Source organism: Mauremys mutica, chromosome 6, assembly GCF_020497125.1.
Source record: "Mauremys mutica isolate MM-2020 ecotype Southern chromosome 6, ASM2049712v1, whole genome shotgun sequence".
NCBI classification, from domain to species: Eukaryota; Metazoa; Chordata; order Testudines; family Geoemydidae; genus Mauremys; species Mauremys mutica.
Genome location: NC_059077.1, coordinates 42,264,531 through 42,288,189, shown reverse-complemented (window position 1 = coordinate 42,288,189; position 23,659 = coordinate 42,264,531). Strand labels below are relative to the sequence as shown.

The 23,659-nt window shown below is 36.8% G+C and overlaps 2 protein-coding genes across 4 annotated transcripts in view; one reads left to right on the top strand and one right to left on the bottom strand.

The window, feature by feature from the left end:
* The window catches only part of JMY (junction mediating and regulatory protein, p53 cofactor), a 132,665-nt gene extending 117,832 nt beyond the window's left edge, over nucleotides 1-14,833 (top strand). For 2 of the 3 annotated variants that reach the window (XM_045020755.1, XM_045020756.1), the window contains one exon: nucleotides 834-6,359. The gene's annotated coding sequence lies outside the window, so the exon portion shown is untranslated. Of the gene's footprint in view, nucleotides 1-833; nucleotides 6,360-14,704 lie in introns of those variants that run through there. The other variant, XR_006580346.1, reaches the window with a different exon arrangement.
* Nucleotides 14,834-14,941: 108 nt separating this feature from the next.
* Nucleotides 14,942-23,659, bottom strand: part of HOMER1 (homer scaffold protein 1) — a 125,222-nt gene continuing 116,504 nt past the window's right edge. The window contains exons 8-9 of the mRNA XM_045020757.1: nucleotides 22,503-22,583; nucleotides 14,942-18,132 (exon numbers count right to left, since the gene is read on the bottom strand). Of these exons, the coding sequence (XP_044876692.1) occupies nucleotides 17,944-18,132; nucleotides 22,503-22,583 (270 nt within the window). The 3' untranslated portion in view covers nucleotides 14,942-17,943. The remainder of the gene's footprint in view (nucleotides 18,133-22,502; nucleotides 22,584-23,659) is intronic.

Genomic DNA, 23,659 nt, shown 5'->3' with positions numbered 1-23,659 from the left:
TGCCATAATGAAAGGGAAAAGTGGAATATCCATTCACTATTTTAAGCATTTTAGCAACCCTTGTATACTTTCACAAGAACTTATTTTAGAAATCATATAGATGAGATTATAATTTTGAAAAACAGTTATAAATATACAGAATGAAACAACACATGAAAGGTTAAATCTGGTCTGTCACAGAGGTTCCAACTACCTGTTATATGGGTTAGCTTCTGAAACTAAATTTTTTCCATTTATGTCTTCCCTATAATTTCTAAATCTCACAAGACAATACATGAGTCAGCTGCATTCATTTGAATCACTACCAGAAGATGCAGTGGCGCACAGAAAATTGTTGATGCTCAGAAAATAGTCAGTTGGAAGTTTTAGATCCTTTATACTTTTCATTTTAAGATTGCATAGTCTGTTAAAGAAGTTTGTGTTGACTTGAGTCATCAGTCAAATGTTGCAATAACATAAGAGCCCAGATTCTCAACTGAGACCAAGGAATGCCCAGAGCAACTCAGGGATGGGGTGACTAAGATTTTTCTAGACTACCTTGATTTGGGGCCAGCTATTTGACAGTGCAGTCCCCTGTTGCAATTTAGAGCAGCCTGACGGTGCTCTATCTTGTGTTGGCTGCTAATAACCCCAAGAGGGCACAGTGAAGCCCTGGCTGTGCCCAATACACTGGTTGCTGGGATTGTTAGGAGCCACTATGATGGCTCTAAACCACTGGAATTAAGCAGAATCTAAGGGTTTAAAAATGCTGCTTAATGTATTTAATGGAGGGGATTTGTACAGTTGAAATTAAATTATGTTTCAGTTATTCTTTGTTTTGTTTTTTTACACAGGTGACTAGCAGCCACTGAAGAAAGGAAAAAAAAACAACAAAAAATACCCCACAGCTGGAGATCAATCTTCCTCTTCATTTCAGAAAATTCAAAGCCAGCAATTTTGACCATCAGCTGCATGGTAGAAAAAGGCTTCCTTTGGCAAATGATTGAGTATGTGAAAAAACATGAAACGTTGATTTTTTTCAGATTATTTTTTATTCATTCCACAAGTGCAAGGTTGGACAAAAAGCTAAGTTGTTTAGATATGCATTTTATATAACTGTAATGAGAAAAGGGTCTTCAGGATGTTTTCTCAATTCTTTAAGCACTTTTTACATTTGCGTTAGTATATATGGCCAGTTAAGTGAGGGAACATTTTAAGTGGGAAGAATGCTGCATTGATAAAGCTACTGGGGGATGCAGTTAAAACATCAGGACAGCTATGAAACCTACTTTTCAGTGCACTGAAAATATCATCTGCTTGAAAAACAAATTTAATAGCTGTACCACAATAGCTAAAATTCAGATAGAGATGCAACTAAGATCTCTTTAGTTATTCTTCTCACTGCAAAGAAGGTATGTTAGTATGAAAAATAATAACAACAAATGACTGTACAGTCTAAGTACCATAACAGTGGAATACATGTATTTAAGAATGTATGTGTTTACAATATGGTACACTTAACATGGCATATTGCAGCAACTTTTTAGAAGGTCATATATAATCTTACACCCTACATTTTAAAAGTAGATTTTCCATGCTCTTTTAAACAGTAATATTTAGGTGAGATGAACTGAGTTAATAGTTATACCATACATACAAATTTGTTATAAGAAGCAATATTTTGTAATTTGATAATACTTAACATTATTTTTCTCTGTTAGCTTGAACTGTTTTTGTTTGATTACTGTAAGCAACCTTCTTTACTTTCTTATTTAAGGAGAACGCAGGACTTAAACATATTAACATCAGTTACGGAAGTTATGCTTCTCTGTTAGTTGTTAATATTTCCTTTAGTAGCTACAAAAAAATCATCATACCTAACAGCCTGTTTGGCTGAAAACTACACTTCCTTTTAATGCTGGCTGTACGTGGCTCTAAAGGAGGGGAGGGTACAGTTTTCAATACAGTGAGAACTTAAAAAGAAATAATCCTAAACTGCATGACTAATAGCTGCGGGCAGCTAGTTTTATAATGCCGGAGTACTTAGAGGTACATCTTATACAGAGTTCTAAGTAATCTTGTACTATGTTAAAGGCTCCAGGTAATGTTTGTTAGTTGAGAAACACTCAAGTTATATGAAAGTCTTGACCAGCGTTTTATTTTTATTAAAATTTTACGTACTGTTTGAGAGACACGCCACCCCTTTCCTTTTACAAAATTATATTTTTGTTCAGTATTCATTTTATGAAGGACAAATGACTGTACTCATTTTCATTTAGAAGCAGATTCATGAATTGCTACTGTTGTGTAACGGAGTGCATATTCCTCTTTAACTTTTATAACAGTTCTTCTTTAAAATAGTTGTGGGAGCAAGAATACTTACCTTGGCAATAGGTTATATAACCAAAATGAACCTCAGATCTTGGAACCTTTAGGCTGTTCTACAATTATTGAATAATAAAGATCTGTCATGTTTTGAAAGATAATTTGCCACTCTATACTTGGCATTGATAGGCATTTTTCTTTATTTTTTTGGCCTTATTTATAATGTCTAGTGAAACGTTTTCATTTTCAAAAGGAATGCTTATGAGCAGCATTTTTCAGAAATGATACCAGTTTTGCTCCAGGTATCAGGTTTGGGGCAGTATCTTTCTTGGACAGAGCATCAGTTCTATGATACATCCATCATTAGCTTGTCAAGGACCTGACAACCTAAGTTTCTTCCCAGTTTATTTCTATGGTTTTACATCTAACCATTTCAAAATTTATCATGTGTAATCATTTAGCATAGATCATAAATGTAAGTAGTTTGTGTGCCGATGGTTTACAGGCATCCATATTCCAGATTAATTACACTAGAAACTGGGTCCAGTGTATGAATTTTTAGCTGTAGCACAAAACAGAAATATCTGCAAATTAGGGTGATATAGTGTATGTGAAGCTGAGTGCTAGACCAACAGCAATGGTGGGACATCAAGTATGTCCAGTTTTTCTTGCTGCAAGAAACAAAAGTGCAGATTGGACAGTGTGCATAAAACACTGGCAAAACTTTTGAGTTTGGGGGGGGGGGTGGATAGTGTAATTTGAAAAACAGGCATAATGTTCCTTCCCCTTACACTAAATTTATTATCCACAAATTTATCACTATATAGGGAGATGTTTAAATAGCTCTGTACTGTGTTGTACTACAGAGTTCTCAGATGTATCTACATATGATTTGTCAACTTTGCCTTGAAAACTTGTTCATGATTAAAAATAAACCTGTCCTTGATAGACTTATATTTAGTTAAAATATTAGATTCCTGACTGAGTCTGTATACATTGCTTATTCATAGGAATATCATATTTTATGCACATGCACACAAAAGATAGCTGCTGTGCTGAGCATAACAGTTTATATCAAATTCAAACTGCAACTTTAAAAAGGAAAGAAGGTGTGTGTTTTCTAGAGAATATTAAAAATCAGATTTTAATCTAAAGTAGTTACTGGATGTCACGGTTTCAAACAGTTCTTCAATTTAATAGCCATTTACAATTCCATGCATAAAAATACTCCCAGTGCTTTTAGATGATGATTTACACTGGTATTGCAATAAAAGTTATATGGGGAAAGTCCAACTACTTTCACAACTGTTAGAGAAATTGACAATCCTTGCTGTAACTGACAGTAGGTTTATTGAACAGCTCTGCACTTGAGAGACCATGGCAACCATCACTATGGGGATGGCATTAATACTTACTTGTGTATAAGAGGAAAAAAAGCTTGCACATTAAATGATCACTAGAGATTTTCAGTATTTGCTCTTCATGGATGCACTACATCAGATTTGCTGAACTGTTCTGTTCCTAGCCACTGATCTTCAACAATTTCTCATCTTTTGCGCATTTTACATGCCAAGAATACTTGCTTGTTTATTCAAAATAGAGCTGTTTGGTAGTGAAATGGGTTCACTGAGGTAAGGAATTGGGATTTCCCAATCTGAAATACATATAAATTCAGGAAGCATGAGTATATACTGTACTTTTGTCACTGATAAATTCTCAGTCCCCAAAGGAATTTAAATGGTTTATTTATATTAGAGCAACCAAAAATGAAAGGTAAACAACAATAGTCTTTTGATCAGGAATGGGATTAGCATTTATTTCAATTTCTGTACCTCCCTCACAGTGGTCCCAAAATCCATTAAAAATGACTAACATTCTTATTTTATTCACTTTTGCATATTATGTTTGTGTATTTTGTGTGTGATTTAGTTTTGTTTCTCTTTTTTAAATGTTACTTTAAAGATTTCTTTAAGTTTAGCAGCCTGTATTCTACAACACATAGCTGTTAAATAAATAAACTTGATCAGATATTGTGTTGTTCAATGGCTGCATCAGGGACTTTGGGTTCAATAGACTACAAAGAATCTGATGAAAAGAATCACTTTGCCTTTCAGCATTATGTTCTGTAAAGTCAAAAATCTTCAAACTCTGAGCAGTTCTTTATTGAAATGCAACCAATTGAGACGAGGAAGCAGAAACTTTCATTAGTTAATGTTCTCTTTTATTCCCTTTGTTGCACTGAATTTAAAGACTATAACTGTAAATTAAGGTTACTTGTAGTTTAAGCAGCTGTTTTCATTGTAATGCTTATGTACTTACTTTACCTGTGTTATTTCTGGTAATGATCCCATAAGCACGAAGCAAGATACTATGTATAATATTAGAGAATCAATATGCTACAGAGAAGCAGTAAGAACTGGAAGTGTCTTATTGACAGAGCATGTTGCATTTACTGAATGCTAACAGGGCTGCTGAGAGCAGGTGCAGGCCCCGGTAAAAAAAATTTTTTTTGAGCCCCCCCAGCAAGGGTGGACTGGCTAAACGGGGCCAACGAAGCTGGGCCCTGGTAATTTGTACCGGGTCTCTCCCCCCCACCCATCAGCCCTGAATGTTAATGGAGTATATCAGACAGTAGGTTCATTCTAAAAAGTGTTCTTTGGTATAGTGAAGCACATTGACCCATATTGCTATGTAAAATACAGCAGTGGCTGTTTTTATCCTATAAATACACTGTAATTTAAAGTTTTCCTACAAAATGGATTTATATTTAGTTGCTGCCTAAAACATCGTGTATTAAAGGTTAGAATTTTTAGGAGGGGGCTGGGTATGCCAATGTATTTTGGGGTGGGGAGTGTTGTATATATTATGCTTTGCACTGCCCATTCAGTTACGACTTCGTCCAAAATTCCTGGCTTTGACCAGGGTGAATCTGCAACTTGTGAATTACAATGAAGTTCCGTAAATCCCATCTCCTAAAACCTGTGCCCTTGGGCCGCCTAATATTACCAAAATGGTCTTCCTTCCATTCCCCCATGTGGATTCTCAGATATCTTTAAATATGGAATATGACCAATTTGTGACTTTACTGGACCTATAATTATGTGAATGAGGAAAGACTGCCTACAGCTGATAGAAAAGGGGTGTCTGTTAAAAGAAAAACCTTGACTGGGAGCATATTGCTCGTTTATGGTCTCAGTGGGTAGGAGCCCAACAAATACAAAGCACAGCATCAAGTTTTTAAATAATTCATCATGGTTTTTATTCACCACCTGCTTGGTAATTCAAAGGTTCCCCAGTAATTAATTTACCGGTAGAGTGGCTTGATTTTCAAATCTTCACATCTATTGAAAGATACTTTTCACCCTCATGAATTGTGGAGAGGTATGTGATTAGAGACAGATTCACTGTGACCTCTCCATACATGTTTCTGTGGTTGCTGCCTACTTTACAAGTTATCTTATGTGTTTCTAAGTGCAGAGCCTCAAAGTAGGTAAAATGCAGAAAGCTGCAGATTTGCATGAATAAAGGGTTAATAAAACTGACACTTTCTAGCTTGGTTGAATAAATAAGAAATAAACTGATTCACCATCCACTAGCTTTGTGCAATATTATGAATAGAATCAAACACTAGCACATTGTGGTTGGCTTTAAGAAAGTCTTTAACACAATTATATTTAAATGGACATTTTAAATGCACATTGTATTATGAAACTACTCCTGCAAATTTACAATACCTAATAATGCTCAATGTTCTAAAGTATTAAGCAACAAGTGTAAAAAATAAAAACTACGTGAACATTTCTAGCAATACCTGAAAACTAAAAAGAAAAAAATATTGGTTTGACTGTTTGCCTTTTGCTCTCTCTCTTTAGTGCAACTTTTCTGTAATTATTATTATTCTGTGTATTTCATATTTTTACTAACATGACTTCAAAGTGAAACCTGTACCCCAAGTACTGAAATCACCTTTTTCTTGTACAGGCGATGTAACAACATACTCACAGTTTTGGTGCTTAAAAATGATTTTTTTCTTTAATAAAGGATATTTATTTGAACACTTGTTTTATCAGAGATTGTTTTAAAAAGTGGAGGAGAGACAATCAACAGTTTAGTTCCCAAGGTAATATTTATGTACCATTAATCTTCCATTTCTATCATATTCTTAACTGCTGATGGCAAAATTTAACTCTTAGACGTGCCTAACTGAAGCACAGGTCTATGTCAGGCTGCTGAGATGCTAAATTCCTGAGTGTTTGTATTATCACTACACTGTTGCATCCATGGATATTTAAAGAGACACTGAAAAATTCTGCATTTATTTTTTCATCCCTTTATGGAACTAGGTAGCACCTACATCTTATTGTGGAACCAGAACAAGCCTCCAGATGCAATTACTTGGTTTAAAAAGGCCTGAGTTAGAATTAAAATAGACTCAAATACAAAAATCAGTTTGCCTTTGCTTATTGGAATATGTACAATATAATCTTCCAGAAACAATTAAGAGACTGTATTATGAGTATGGATTTCTCCCAAATTAGTAGACTGCCTACCTATCTCTAGTGTCTTTGTTATTCCCTTATATTATTACAAAAAATAAATCTGTATTAAAAGGGTGTTACACACGTTGCAAGGTCAAGCACTCAAATGTTAGGAAATCCCCATTCCCATTTAGTCGTCTTTTTTATAGATGTTATGATTGATCATATTTCAGCCACAGTATCCATGCCTAATTTCCAGTGCAGCATGTCTTGTTGATGTTTTCACTTGTGCTTACATTAGAATGAAATTTCTGGTTTTGGCATGATTCAAAATTTTGCTGATAATGCAAGTGCCAGATGGAAAAGTCTAACAGTTTGGACAAGTTATAGAAAATAACAGTTTATGTCACCCAAACCTGAACAGAATTTCATGATACAAAGAAAAGGCCTTAGGATCTTCTCCCTACCCAATTTTGAAAGCAACAGTGGTGTGAGTCCTTTGACTCTTTCCATTATAAGATACCTAGCAGCCAAAATATAGGGCTGGTTACCAGCTCCTATCGTACTGTATGTACAAAATGCTCTTATGGTTGTTTTGAAAAGATTCACCCATTTGTGTTCTGGGGGGGGGAGAGGAGAGAGAGAGTAGCTTTTTAGCTAGGAACCCAGAAATAGTTTCTCTTTGGAAATTTCACCCTGGTACCTATTACCTTTTGTGCCAACTGGCTGATTTAAGTACCTCCACAAAATGGACATAAAGCTAGTTCTATGTAGCTATTTTACAAAAATATTAAATTACTACATTATTGAATATGGCTATATACCATTTACTTGTATACTGAGCCATTTTCCATTATACTTCTGTTTGATATTTAGGATCCTACACCCATTTGAATCCACTTGCAGGAATCTGCTATTAAATTGTTAGTTTGGGGGGGGGGTAGGGACTCTGCCTTTTTATATTTGCAAAATGCATAGCAGATTGTTGTTGGAAGCCCCACAAAGATTGCTCAATCATTCCCACTTTAAAAAAAATGCAATAAGGTTACATTGGATGTGCAGTTATACTTTGCAAAGTGTCTTTGTAAGAAATATGGTATTCTTGAGTTCCTCTGCTGTCTCAACTTTCATATTAAATTAGCTCAGTTTACACTGCGATTTTGGAAGGCATGGCTGGTACTGTGGATTGTGCCAGGGATCTACTCAACAGATGCAATCATCTCTGTATCATTTTTTGTGACTGATCTCCATCTGGATCACTCTTTTAATCTTGGGATACATCTCTACATGCTTATCCCTGACTGCTGCAGCAGTGTAATTACTCTTTTCTGGTGTTTTGTACTTATTCCTTAGTTCTACTGACTTTTCAGGCCATTCCATGTGATGAATCAGCAGCTGAGAACAGCATGTGTAGAGACTGCAGTCTCTCTCTTCTGGAATAGGCTTGAGTGGATGAGCAGCTCCTCTGTGCACACTTTCATCTTAATTGATAGGGCCCTCTCTCAACAATGTATTTTTAATGTGTACAACAGAACCACTGCACCCTAGGAACTAAGCTACTCCTTGAGTTATTCGCTAATTCACACAAAGAAATAAAATGATTAGTACAGTGGTGATCTTAGCCACATTTGGTAATAGAGAGATGCTAGATACAAAGGATAACTACTCACTAGTAAGCCACTTTGTCACAGTCCTCTTCTTCCCAATCCTATAGGAATAAAGCATTACATCAGGCTGTTATCTCCACCAACGGGGGATGTAGGTTAGCCACCTTCACAGCAGAAAATGAAAGAAGGGAAGGAAGTTTTATACAAAACCAAACCACTCGGTTCCTTTTCCCAATGCTCCTCTTCCTGTTATTCATCTTGGAGAAAACCTATTCTGTTACACCTACTGCCACAGCAAAAAGAGAGCCTCTGTGAAAGAAAGAATTTTTTAGGACACTTCCATACACACAAACTGGTAACATTTCAACTGATCATGTGGTTGCTCTGCAGTTCCTGTCCACTAAAGCTTCAGCTTTCTGTTTACAATACACTTGTTTCTCTTCTCAGCAACATGAGTAGCCCGCTTCAGTCACAATACTCTAACAGGGCAAGCTTATATGCACTTTTCTACAGTGGAGGACTGCAGATAAAATGTCTCTTTGGTTGCTGAGATGTCTTCCTGTCCTCCACTCTCATTGAATCCTGGCACATTTTCTATAACTTGTCCAATTCTGCACCACCTTTTCCATCCCAACTGCTAATAGTCTCCTCCACACCTTTGTACTATTGTCTGCACTGCTCCAGCAGTTCCACCTGCCTGCTCTCTAACCCACTCATGTTGTAGCTAGAATAAAATGTTCCTTTCCTGCCATGCCAGTCATGTGTTAGCCCGTGCTCAACTCCCCTCGGGCTTCCTGGCTCATTCCAGGAATCCCCATCAAGGTCAAACAGCAGCTTCAGGATCAATATAATTTTTTTGCACTTACTGTAAATAATCTGATAGCTGAATGAGACTCAGACCCTGGACTGATAATGTCAGAGAGGACATTAACTACTGCTCTGGGACTCAGTGATACTAAAAACGTTGGGAGTTTAGGATTCCCTAGGTGCTGCCCTCATACACTCATAGCCAACAACAGCAATCCAAGAGTAAGTGAAGTTGATGAGGCCAGATGTTCTTGTATCTATCACTGAGTCTGCGACTAGCATAGATCAAACTTTTTGACAAAAGATTTCCACTAGAAAATAATTTTGTAGAAATCAAAACACTTAATGGGATCATTTCAATTTTAATGAAACTTTCAACAGAAAAGTAAACAAATAGCTTTCACTCGTTTAATGTCAACATTTTACTTGATAAAATACTAACTTTGAAACACATGTAATCTAGAAATATAATCTTCAGAACGATTTCAATGATCCTGACTTGATTTTTTTTTTAAACTTTTTTAACTTTAACTTTCTGTGAAGTTTTGACTTCCAGTTTGGAACAAAAACAAATGTTAAGAATTTTCCATGGAAATTCTCTTTTCCAATCACCTCCGCCTATCCACGAGGCTAGACTATCCATCAGGCTATCAAAAGACTAATCCAGGAGTTACCTTAAACCAGCACTTCTTCACTCACCACACTGATGCCTCCCTCTAAAGGGAGTAGGACACATGGACCTGTTCATGAAGCCATAAATGCAATCAGGGTGGTGGCATGTTCTCACTAACTTTTTCTGATAGTGGTGATGTTCTTCCCAACTTTGCCTGCTACGTAAAAAATGAGCCAAGTCTGCTGTTCCCTACTCTCTATCTTAAGAGGACAGCACTAGGAGAAGGAGGTGACTGGAAACATCAGGAGGTAGAGAGGAGAAAATGATTAAGACAGCCTGGGGAATGGAGAGTATGAGGGTGGGTAAGAAGAGCCTCGGTAATGACACTATGGGGGAATTAGTGGGAGAGCAAAGAGGATGAGCCTAGGGAGAGGTCTAGAAGGAGAAAGTGAAGAGGAAAGCAAGGAGGCAAAAAGCCTGAGTGGGAGAGTGTTTGGTAAGGGGAGGGGTCGGGGAGGAGAGTGAACCTGTATATGAGACAGAAAATGAAGGGGGAGAGTACAGCAATTAGAATCAGGGAACACCAACGAGTGCAAAGGAGAAGAGAGGGAGAGTGAAAACTTGAAGGAAGGAGAGACAGAACAAAAGGAAAGAAAGAGGAAGGGGGAGAAAAGGAAGGAACAATTATTACGCAATATAGAAACATACTGAAAGCCGCATGGATAAAAGTCAGATTTTTAAATTCAAATTAGATGTATTTAAGACATTAAAAAAAACCTATTAAATTGGAAATTATGGCACCCTATGTTGAAGCCTAAACTTACTATAATGATTAAAATTATTTAAATTAAATAAATAATACCTTTCAAGTGATATGTTTGCTGCCAAAGTTTTCAAGACAGTCAAGCTACTGAACTGGTAGAAGTTACTGGCTAATCACCTGGAAGCAGAGTCTGCTGAACTGCTAAACCAGCTTTTGACAGCAATAGCCTCTTGTAAAGGTGCAGGGAGAATATTTTCTTCATTGAGTTTACTCAACTAGTTCAGCCAAAGTTAATAAACTTACTGGGAACTGAAAAAGCAGGAAAGCTTGTTTTCTTCTTGCCATCTATCAATAACAACAACTAGCTGTGAGACAACGAGAGCTGCTAGCTCTAAAATCTTGACAGACATGGCAACCAGAAACAATCAGTTCAGTTCACTAACTATACATAATACTTTCCTTGTTTAATAATTGTTTGCAGTGTCTTAGCCGTGTTGGTCCCAGGATACAACAGTAACAAGATGGGTAATGTATCTTTTATTGGACCAGCTTCTGTTGGTGGAAGGGACGAGTTTTTGAGCTACACAGAGCGCTGCATGTCTGTGTAGCTCAAAAGCTTGTCCCTTCCACCAACAGAAGTTGGTCCAATAAAAGATATTAAACAACAAAGGTGAGGTAATAAGTTAGTTTCAATGCAAAACATGTTTGGATAAACTGTTTTTCTTATGTATCAAATTTAAGGTGATTTTATGAAAATTTTAATTGAATTCTAATTTTCATCCAAATGCACAAATCAAGAGTAAAACATGATGAGCTAGTAAATAAATGCATTATTCACCATTTTTCCTAACAATAAACATGTAAAAATTAAGAATCTGAATAAATATAAATTAAACCCTATATAACTGCTTACATAAATGTATATAGACATACTATGTCCTTCTGGTTAGTAAACCCCCCTCCAAATTTTAGTGTGAAGGGTATATTCAGTTGCAAATCAACATGTTTTACTGGTTACCTACCAATGGGAATCAACCTCTCTTTAGGAAAATAACTAAAATGCAGAACAAGATTCAAATCAATTATTTAAATTATGATTAAAATCAGTGATGCAAATCGATCCTCTCTGAGGGTAAAATAGACTGAAAAGGGCATAGAAAAAACAAAGTGAGAAAGAAAAAACAAATACAAGGGAGATAAAGTAAAATTTTAAGACATTTGTATGTAATAGTGTGAGGCAGAAATGATAGAACACAGACGTCTATGTGGTTATTTCTTTTTAAAGAGTGCAATAAAATATGCCGTGAGAAGAGACATTTGCCTAGCTTGAGTCCTGGCTGCCAATTCTGCTTCTCCCTTTTAGTGCTGCTGAACAAAATTCTCCCTCCTGGTCTCTCTCCATTTTTTTCTGTGGCTGCATGTATATGTATATACAAACTACACTAAAGCAGAATGAGGGGACTGAAGTATACAAAAAAAACTCCTCTTGGGAGCTAACTTAGAACTAGAAACGGATGCCTACAAAAAAAGTAACACAAAACGAAAGTTGAAGAGCAGCTGCTAGAGACAAGAAAAGGACAGCATATCCAGACAGCCAGACCTGCATAGGGGATGGATGTGGTGTGAGTTTGTGGCAGGGGTGGAGCTTGGTTTCTTTGCATCTACATCTGCTGGTTGGAGGATATAATATCCTCTTACTAGGCAGGGATATCAGGAGGATTTTTCCCTCCAAGAGATTTCTCTTATCAGGGAATGAATATCAGTTAATGGTCTGGGAATTTTGAAAAAAAATTTTTAGCACATTAACCTCTAAATGGCCCTAAATCTTATCAAGGAAAATTTGATTTCCCATCTGGTGACAGATACTTTGTTAATACTAGGGTTTTTTTTTAATCTTACCTGTTAATTGTGGTTCTATTTCTTCTCTCAACATCTCGGCGTGGCCTTCATTTGTGAAGGTTCTGGAACCTCTGCATTAGCTTCTGAGGAGGCTGGTGCTACCTGACCTACAGGAAGAATTTGTTCCTCATCAAAAATTCCCACATTCTCCAAAGTGCAAGTTCTTTTCCACTAAAATATTTAGGTTGTTCGTCTATCGTTTTGGGCCTAGTGGAAGCAGTGCTTGATAGGTATTGAAAATCCTGAATAAACAACTGGAGGAAGTTTCTACCAGTGGATCATCCTAAACTACCCAAAAATGGAAAGGAAGGGAAAAAATTAATCAATTAAAGAGCAATCTTCTGTCATGCTAATAGTGTAAAGGTGTGAGACCTGGGTGGCCTACAGCTGCTGTGACACCAAAACAGCAGAGCATATTTAGAGACTATGAATGGCAAGACCACCACAACAATACTTTCTGGATTTGTGGAGGCAAAAGGCCAGGAGAAAATGGGGTTTGCAGGTACCAGGGTTCTCAATGGATTTATAAAATATATTCCATACTGCAGTATGTTTGATACTGCTCTCGGGATCCCTGGCTGTGTGACTCTTCCTCCTGGCACAATGAGTTTCTCCAGCTAGGTTGGATGCACCCGAAGTTAGAGTGACATAAGGGATTTGGAAGCGGTGCCTTCTTCATGAACCTGCTGTTGCAGATCCCTACTTCAGGAGTTGTATGTCCTGCCTGGAAAGCTATGAAACTTTGTCAATTTCTAAGCTGTGTCATGTGACAGATTCTTGATGAGAAAGCTCTCAGGATTCTTTTACATTCCAAAATATTTTTTAAACCTGTGCTTTTTTCCATGTCCACAAACTAAATGATCTAAAATAACATCAAGATCCAGATATAGTGGTCTACCCGAGCTTACCTTTATTCAAGATTGGACCACAAGCTGCAAATGTGGCTTTAAATCATATATGTGCTCTCCTGATCCCAGGGCTGGCTGCCCATACCCCAAAGGGTCATTCTGGCAGCTTGGACATATTGGTTCCCCAAGTCTCCTTTGCTTTATGCCAAGACATGAGCAAAGTGGGGAGCACAGGAACCACTATTCCTCCTATGGATTGCCCTACACTTGTGGAATATAGACTATTAGACCAGCTTTCCAGTTCCTTTACACTGCCAGAGCAGTAGAAAGTAGCTGAACAAGGATCCAAGATCTAGCCCACAGACCCTACTCACTATCTTGTATTTAACATAGTGGGTCAAATTAAACTCTGATGTAAATTGGGCAAATCCAGGGGTTCGTTTTATTAAGCAGGACTAGGAATTTTAAAAATACTATTCAGCGATAAAGTCCCAGCTTTGTATCATTGAGAGTTGGTGCACAGATGTAAGGAAAAACTCAACCAACCAATCAGGACATTGCTTTGCACAATCTAGAGCCCTGGTTAGAGAAAATGAGTGCATAATTGTATGTCTAATTGGCATAGTCAGTTACTGAGAGTGCACACACCTCTGGCCCAAGTGGGCTTGATTTTTTTAAAATGACTCCTCAATGTTCAGAGCTGTACTCTAATCAGATTCACATTTGGCCCTATTCTAAGGTAATGACAAGTAAAGCAGTCAATATATTCTTAATGCTACTGGGCCAGACTTTGCGAAATAGAGAATGACAAGGAAGGGTTGCAGCCTTTTTCTCCTTTGCCTCCCACCCTGAATCTGTGACAATAGCCTGATGCCAATTTTGCATTTGACTCTAACTACCTCCCTCAAAGAATATGATGCATACAGGACACTGTTCAATAGCCTCTTCAGCACAGAAACAGAGAACATGAGGATGGAACCAACTGAGGTTCACCCATTTACTCAAATTAAACCTGGATTTAACCCTTAATTGATAGGCTAGAGAAGGAAAAGGCATGGAAAAAGGAAACTTTCCATGGCTGGCAACTGAAGGAGGATATTCAAAAATATTTTTCCTGAATTGATGCGTTCTTCTCCACTCTCTTTTATTAAAAATTTACTTAATTATAAAGGAATTATCTTCTCCAAATGCCACCATCACAGTATTAGTCACAGCCACCACTTCCTTACATTCAGTTTCAATTGTATCTGTGTATTCACTATGCTAAACTACTTCTTACCTGAAATGTGCTGCTCTTTGAGATTTTATAACAATTAATTATTCCATATTCTTCCCTGTACCATGTAAAATCCACTTTTGATGAATTATTTTGTTTTCTTTTCCAGTTTTCTTGGAAGTTTGCTGAGAGCAGGAAATCATGGCCTATATTACAGCTGACAGATTTTAATACGTCTATATAGAAGAATACAACTTCGGGATCATTCCGGCATACGGATTACGAGAGAGACACTCCAAAAACTAACTTTCCAGACGAGGATGTACTTATAAAACCTTTTATGTCAAAGTCAGGATTTCACAACATGACACGCCAATGCAAAATCCAGTAGCACCTGAAGGATTAAGGTAACTGCTGCCATCACTTGCACACTTTTTAATACTTGAAAAAGTTTTAAGAAAAAAATAAAGAGAAAAAGTACATTCTCCAGAGAACAGCAAGTGTATTTCAAAATAAAAATTATATTTTTGTTTTTTTTTCTTTTTCTTGTTGGGGTTCTTTTTTCCGATTTTTTTTTTACAAGACTCCATAGTTGTCATATAACAAGTTATACACATTATGATTGCTCTCCTCTCCTGTGTAGGTTCTTCACATTTTCAGGCTACAGTACCCAACATCGTTTTCTGGCATATATATTCCCACAGTTTTATCTAAAGTTAGATACAATGTACAATACCTGTCTCTGGGGAAAAATTAATGTTTCAAATATCTTAATACAGAAGTGGAGAGGCTACAGTAGGTATAACCACCTAATTATGAACTTTAGATTACAATTTCTACACACTCACCTACTGAAAATGAACATTTAAAATACTCTTAACAATAAGATTTTATTTATATGTGCACTTATGTCCACCTTATCCCATATCCATGTTTGACGACTACTTGGGAATTCAAAGGTGCAGCCCTCAGTAGATTGCATTATTTTAAAAAATGAAATCAAGCATCTCTACTTTATGAGAAAAGAAATTTTCAAATATTATTTTCCAATTTTAAATTTCATTTCACTAGGAAAATATTAAAAATGTGCACATCTAAATTTTTTCCATGTACTATATATACATATGTGTATGTATGTACACATAAAAATACTCATGTAACACACACATACAAAAAATTTAAGTGGAAATATTTTTGTAAGCTATTTTCCCACATGTAAATGATGACATTTTTAAAAGTTCTGATAATATAACTTAAAATAATATAACATTTAATATCCTATCAACTTGCTATTGTTTTACCTTTTACTTCCTCCTAATTAAGCCCATCCAGTTTTAATGGGCTTGATTCTCCTGGCACATAAACCAGTTTTAACCAGTGTAACTCCACTGACATCACTGAAGATTCTTCTGTGTGTAATCACTGGTGTAAATCACAAGAGAATCAGCCCCAAATATCTTCATGTAAATTAAAGCCTGGTGATTTCTGCTCACCTGATGAAGTTACCCATATCATCACCATTTAACATCCACCAAATAAAAAAATATGTAACTCACCACAGAAAGCTTTCAACCATACGCACGCTGAACTAAGCTTTTCCCCCCTCTTAATAAATAAAATAGGTGAGAAAATACCCTAAAAATATGGAGGAAACGTAAATGGTGTGTACAGTACATACAGTATAATACATGATGCTTTAGTATTTGATCTAAACTGCTCTCCTGACTTGTCAGGGGAACCTGATAAATCACTTGTAAAGAAAAAATGATATTTTATAAACAAACCAGGTATTTTCTCTCTTTCTAATGTAAATTAGAATGTGTGTATTATACATACGATATACACACACAAACCAGACCTACGTTTTCTAGTTTTGAATATCACTCTGTAAAAGTGGAGAAAATTGTCTGTTATACAAATTTAGTAATCATTTAGATTTTGTATTTAACATTCAAATTAATTTTGGGTGCAAACAAAAACTCAGTGCATCTTGAGACTCTTGAGTCTGATACTCATTCATACATTTTTAAAAAAAAAAACCTCTCCAACATTGCAGGCAATTTATGGCAACAACATACTTTGATGCACTTCCCATTCAATAAGCAAACATATGACACTTGGCTTACCTTTCAATGACTTTTCTTAAAATAAATATATTATATAGAGAAATGCATGTTTGCCAAAAGTCTGTTAAAATTTCATCAAAACAACTTTAAAACCCATTCACTGAGGATAAGTGAATTCAGTTCCTCTTTTTAAACAACTATGTAACAGTTCAGAATATTGCCTGGTGTGGTTTTGATAAAGATGTGGTGTGAAGAACTATACAGAGAAAACATGTCTCCATTTCAATTTGCTATGACTACACAGCTTCTAGAAACATTTCTCTTGGCTGGGCAAGTTCAACGTAAAGGTAATCCCCTTGTTATAGCTCTATATCCTTAAAACAATCAATAAACAGTGTTCTCCACTAGCCATTATTACACAAAACTGAAATACACTGATCATTCAGAAAAGATTTCTTGCAAAACAGGCTAATAAAACATCTTCAAGTAACTGCACATTCTAATTATATTTGATGTTTAATAAGGCCAGACAATAAATGACTGGCTACCTATATTTATCTGTTTGTATGTCTAATTTTAAATTAAAAAATATTTGTTTCTAAGGAACTCACCTGCCTTCATTGGTTGGCTTCAAAATGTGTAATAAAATGGGAGACAGTATCTCATTGTAAATACATGGAATTAATATGGAAAGTAAACCATACACTGGACAATATTATAGAACACCAGAGTGAACTTCATAAAGAAATACAGTATCTTCCAGTATAAAAAAAAGGAAGAACTCTATACAAGCAGTTCTATTAACTATGTTTCAATTAAAGATGCAATTCTCTCTCACGCCTGGCAAGAATTAATTGGTAATGGCGCTGTTTCTCAACAGTGCAAAATATCCTGAGAAATTATTAAGATTACAACAAAAGGTAGGGCTGTCATCACTAAGTTTTTGCACAAAACACATCAATTAGATATCTTAGTTAAATAAAAAAGCAGATAATCTACATTGTGTCTAACACAAAAAGGGGATGTGACCTGGGACACTGCTAATTCTTCCACTGGCTAATAATTAGAAAATCATTGCATTTAATTACTGTTAATATCTTTCTTCAAGTTATTTATGGCCAATAATATGCATGGAGGTAATTTGTAATTCAAGTGTTTTCTTTTTTAACTAGCTACAAGATGAATTCTAAATTTTACACTGAAATATACTATTCAAATTTAAAATAGGCCCTCTTGGAGGAGCATTTTTCTAATTTTGTGCAACTTTGATGCAGAGCCCAACATAGTCCTATGAAGAGAGACAGTGCATCTTTAAGATGATTGGCACTGAAATCCCATTTCTTTAGCTGCATTCTATTAGCTTGGCCAGGTTATCTCGTAATTCTGTTAGTTCAAAGATTTTTCCATCAAGAATTTCTAAAAGTGTCTTCAAGTTATTGCGAAAAGCTTCTTGCTCATTCTGACTTTTCTCCAGACGTTGCTCTAGATCAGACAGCTGTCCTTCCAGGTCCTTGTTTCGAATTTCTACTTCCTTCAGAGAAAACATGCAGTATGTTAATGTACTGTTTATAAACAGAATGTAGTTTTCTCTTTCGGCTGTCAGTCATGTCTGTCTCAGTTAATCCAGGTTTTAAAAGACCACAATTAAATTATTTGCAATCTTTCAGTTATTGCTAACTAAAAAACAGGTTTTTGTTAAAGGCCAGTGAGGAGTTTGAAAAAACACTACCTTCCTTTTATCTTCTCAGTAAAACATCCAAGGGACAGGACATTTGGAACAGAGTGATAAAATTATATAGCCACTGAGTGCCATCTTGAATGCAAGACATTAACTGAAGTAAATTTGCTATTGTTTCTGATATATAAATATGCCACTTACTGAAAGTGGCTTCTCAAGGGATTATTTTAATCTTAGCCATTCTCCATTTTAGAATACATAGATTACTCAAGGACACACACTCCACTAAATAAAAAGAGTAGTTTCATGTCTTAGACATTACTTCATGTGTGAATGAATACTATCCTACTGTAAACCCACTGTATATGCTATTTCACACTACACACTGACCTATATAGATTAAGACTAATATCAAGATCAAGATAACTGTACGAATGTATAAACAACAACAAAATACTAATTACATCTTTTGTTGTACTGAAATATATGTTTCAGAGCTTCTCTCTGCTCCTAGATGGATGTGTGAATATCATCTAAATATTAGTAACCCTGAATATGTGCATCATCCAGGTCTAAATAATGGCTGATTTGCCTATATCTAATATTGAACACCTTCCTCAATCTAGTCCACTGTCCAATTGCTCTTAAAAAGTTAGGAATTTTTATCTAATATCTAGCATAAACATTCCTTTCCTTACAGTGCCCTTGCTCCTTGTCCTAATATCTTCTGAGAATAGGAATACTTTCTTTCTTTCATTTAAATTATTTTGTGGGTACTTACAGACTGTATTTATGTCCCTTTCTTGTCTTCTTTTCTAAACTATACACAGTTAGCTCCCCAAATATTTTCTCATATATATTTTCCTCCAATTCTTGCACCATATTTGTTTCCCTTCTTTGTATTTAGTATACTTACTAATCTGCAGGAAACAGAACTGCATGCAATATTCCAGCTCCTCTTGCTGAAGTGTTATGAAAATGTTATTTCCCTAGCTTTACATACAACCTTCCTACATATACACCCCAAAGAATAGCACTAGCATTTTTGGGACAGGTATTGCCTTGCAAGTTCGTATTTAGTTTAGTGTCTGCTATTACAACTAGGTCTTTCTCACACTTGTTGCCTTTCGGATAGCTGTCTCTCTCCATTCCTATCTGCAGGTATGAGATTTAACTTTATTAGTAATGAATCTCATCTTATTATAATCAACTCACTCTTCTGATCTCTCCAGGTCCATTTGCAGCTATATTCAGTCCTGTGTTTTTGATGGTATTGTGATTTAATGGTATTGTGATTAATTTTTAATACATTTTTATTCTAAATGAAAAAAATATTAACACAACAAATAGTGTTTGTTGTTTCCATCATAATAAAGTCCTGTGGATCTTAGTGCAAGGTATGTAGTAAACAGATCAGAATTAAATATACATGTTTTGAGTAAAAGCTATATTTATGAATCTGCTATTCTAATAAAGGAATACTTACTTATTGTGAGCTTATGGAATCATGGCTGATTGCGTATGCTTTCTCTGCATTATTAATGAAAATATTAACTAACAAGGCTCCGAGTACTTACCCCTCTACTGTGATAGCTTATTTGATACTGTTCCCCATTGGAGTTCTTACCATTAATGGATTACTCTCTGTTTCATTCCTGTTCATCAATATATTTTTATCTAGTTGGTATGCAGGACAATGTGATACACTTTATTTTGTATAGCCTTTTTTATACAAGCTGTATTTTAAAATATTTTAGAGATACACAATACATTAAATTGAAAATAAAAAATAAAACAGAGAGAGGAGAGAAATGAACGGTTATGCAGAAAGGAGAAAACATCTGTTTTTAGATGAGATCTGAAAACAGGTGATGGATCAGAGAATCCACCCTCACAAGGAAAGTAATTACCAGTGCTGGGAGCGCGGCTCCCAGCGCTGGTGCACTGTCTACACTGCCACTTTACAGCACTGAAACTTGCAGTGCTCAGGGGGCGGCCACTGGGAGCTGTGGGCGACCGTATCTGCGGACGGTCAATGTAAACAAAATGTCTCGCAGCCTGCCAGCGGATTACCCCAACACGCCACATGTGGCAGGTTGCCAACTACTACCCTTGTCTGTTTTGAATTTCATCTTGCTGATTTCAGACTAATTCTCTAATGTGTCAAGGTCATTTTTAATTCTAATCCTATCTTCAAAGTGCTTGCAACCCTCCCAGGTTGGTGTCATCTCCAAATGTTATAAGCATACTCTCCACTACATTATCCAAGTCATTAATAAAAATACTGAATAATACCAGACCCAGGACTGACTCCTCATAGAATCATATAAGATTAGGGTTGGAAGAAACCTCAGGTGGTCATCTAGTCCAATCCCCTGCTCAAAGCAGGACCAATCCCAACTAAATCATCCCAGCCAGGGCTTTGTCAAGCCAGACCTTAAAAACCTCTAAGGTTGGAGATTCCACCACCTCCCTAATTAACCCATTCCAGTGCTTCACCCCCCTCGTAATGAAATATTTTTTCCTAATATCCAACCTAGACTCCCCCACTGCAACTTGAGAACTAAAATTCAGAGGGATCTTGATAAATTGGAGAACTGGGCTATAGACAACAAAATGAAATTCAACAAAGACAAAGAAAGAACTTAGGAAAGAAAAAACAAATGGTTAGGCCTCAGCTGGAGTAGTGTCCCATTTTGGTCAACAATTTATAGAAAGGATACAGAGAAACTGGAAAGGATCCAGAGGCAAGTGACAAAGATGATCAAAGGGATGAAATGCAAGCCATATCAGAGCAAAGGCAGAAGGAATTGGGCATGTTTAGTTTGAAAAAGAGAAGATTAAGAGGGACATGATAGCAGTCTTCAAATACTTGAAAGGCTGCCATAAAAAAGATGGAGAAAAGTTGTTCTCTCTTGCCACACAGGGCAGGACAAGAGGAAATGGGTTCAAACTACAGCATAGCAGGTTTAGATTAAATCTCAGGAAAAACGTCCTAGTTGTAAGAGCAGTAGGACAATGGAACAGACTGCGTAGGGAAACTCTTTCATTGCAAGTTTAAAAAAGAGGCTAGATAGCAATCTGTCTTGGATGGTTTAGACACAACAAATTCTGCATCTTGGCAGGGGTTTAGATTAGATGATCCTTGCAGTCCCTTCTAACCCAATGGTTCTATGATTCTAACAGATACAGAAAAAGGCAATGCAAGCCTCTTCCTTGCCCTGTCTACACATTTCTGTCTACATCTGTAGAGACCTATTCTAGGAATTAGATGTGGGCCCAAGAGAGACAATTCAGATACGAATTTCAAAGCTTCTAAATTTTGGAAGTGTTTGAACACAGGGCCTTAGTTAATGCCCATCTCGCTCGAAATAAAAGAATAGTTCAGTCACCAACTACATCTGGGCTTCTGCTGAGTCTCTCATAGGGTTTTCAGTTAAAGGGACAGACTGAGGTCACCGATTCATTTTACACAGGACTACTGAATTGTCAGACTAACGATTTTCAAACTGGGGCTAAATTTAAACTGACTGAGAGATGAAAGGCTCCATGTTCCATTTCCAGTTTGTGGAGGCATTCAGCTCTAAAAACAATTTTCACAAACAAAACAAACACACCCCAATAAGATCCCCAACCCAAATCCTGGGTTTAGAGACTCCTGAGAGAATGTTAAGAATTGTTGAGTTATTCAAACCAACAAGGAATAACGAGATACTGTATATATGGACACTTTAAAATCAGAGTACAGTTGCAATTTGATCTAGATTCATCACAGTGTGTGCTAAAGAACCTGATGAAGGCACTCAATGGCAGCAGGTCTACCAGAAAGGCCTGAGAGAAGCCAGGTAGTGCTCAAAATGGGAACAGTGTTGGCCAGTGAAGGAATGTGGCCAGAGAATGCATTAATGTGGTGCATCTCCTAAGCAGCTTCCACTACAGTGGCTTCTATGGAGCTTCAGCTGCAACTTAAAACTGCTCCCCTATGGAGCAGTTAGGTCAAATGGCCCAAAGGCAGGCAAATGGCAATTTGGTGTGAATTCCCCCTGGAGGACATGGGGTCCAGACTGGTTCATGGAGGCGTAAGTTACACCTCTCTGTCAGTTTGGGTGAACCTAGCCAGGAACAGGTAAGCTGCACATATGATAATTATAAGTGTCTGCCTACTGCCCATCTTCCTTTTTCTCCTACATCTAAATTAATATGTATATAATGCTGATGCTTACCTGGAGCTTCTGGGTCAAAGCATCCCTCTGTGCCTGAAGCTCTCTGGCATTATCAATTTCTTGTTTCAATCTTTCTATTTCCTGAGGGAGGAAAAACAATTCCTTTAACTACATATTACTGGATCTTAACTCAGTGCAAATAAGCCACTTATTCTCTTCCTGGCCAAATCATTCCAATTATACCAAAATGGACACTGAGCAGCTGCTTACCTTGACACTTCTTGTGTGTGGAGTTCAACCCCCCCCACACACACACACACTAATAGTATGGAATCAGCAACTTCTGCAATTTATTCATCTGCATGCTAGACATTCATACACCAACAATGAGCAATTCCATCTTGAAAAGTGTAATAACTCAAACAATATATTTGCCATCAACATTTAACCTTTGTGGAGTTTCTCTTACCCTCCCACCCCAGCAAGGCTGGAATATTTTTTTCTGGAAAATTGAGGTTCATGGTAGTTAAAAGTTCAATCCTGGTCTGTATTTATTTTAAAACAATATTTTACTGCACACTAATGTACTCCTCCTCCTTTTCAAAAGAGAAATCTAGACTTCAGTGGGGAGCTGCTTCCTATATCATTAGCAAGGGATGAAGCCAGCAGCAGCAAGAGAGAGGGAACAGAAATTGCCTGAACACAAAGTTCTGACCACTGACTGCCATATGAAGAGAGACGGATAAAAATGGTATTTTTAGTTTAGAGAAAGTATGAGGGGATGAAGGTGATAAAGGTATACAAAATAAACGGTATAGAGATTAGATCAGACATTTCTGTTCACTCATTCTCATGATACAAGAACAAGCAGTTAGTCAATGAAATTGAATGGCTGCAACTTTAAAACTGATAAATATTTCCCCCCACAATGCACAATTACCATGTTGACCAATTTGCCATAAGATATCACTGAGGCCAAGAGCTTAGCAGGAATCAAAGAAAGACTGGATGTTTACATGGATAAAAGACGGTTACTCACCATTGTAACTGTTGTTCTTCGAGATGTGTTGCTCATATCCATTCCATGTAGGTGTGTGCGCGCCGCGTGCACACTCGGAGACTTTTACCCTAGCAACTCAGTGGGTCGGCTGGGCACCCCCAGGAGTGGCGCCACCATGGCCGCGGATATATACCCCAGCCGACCCACCCACTCCTCA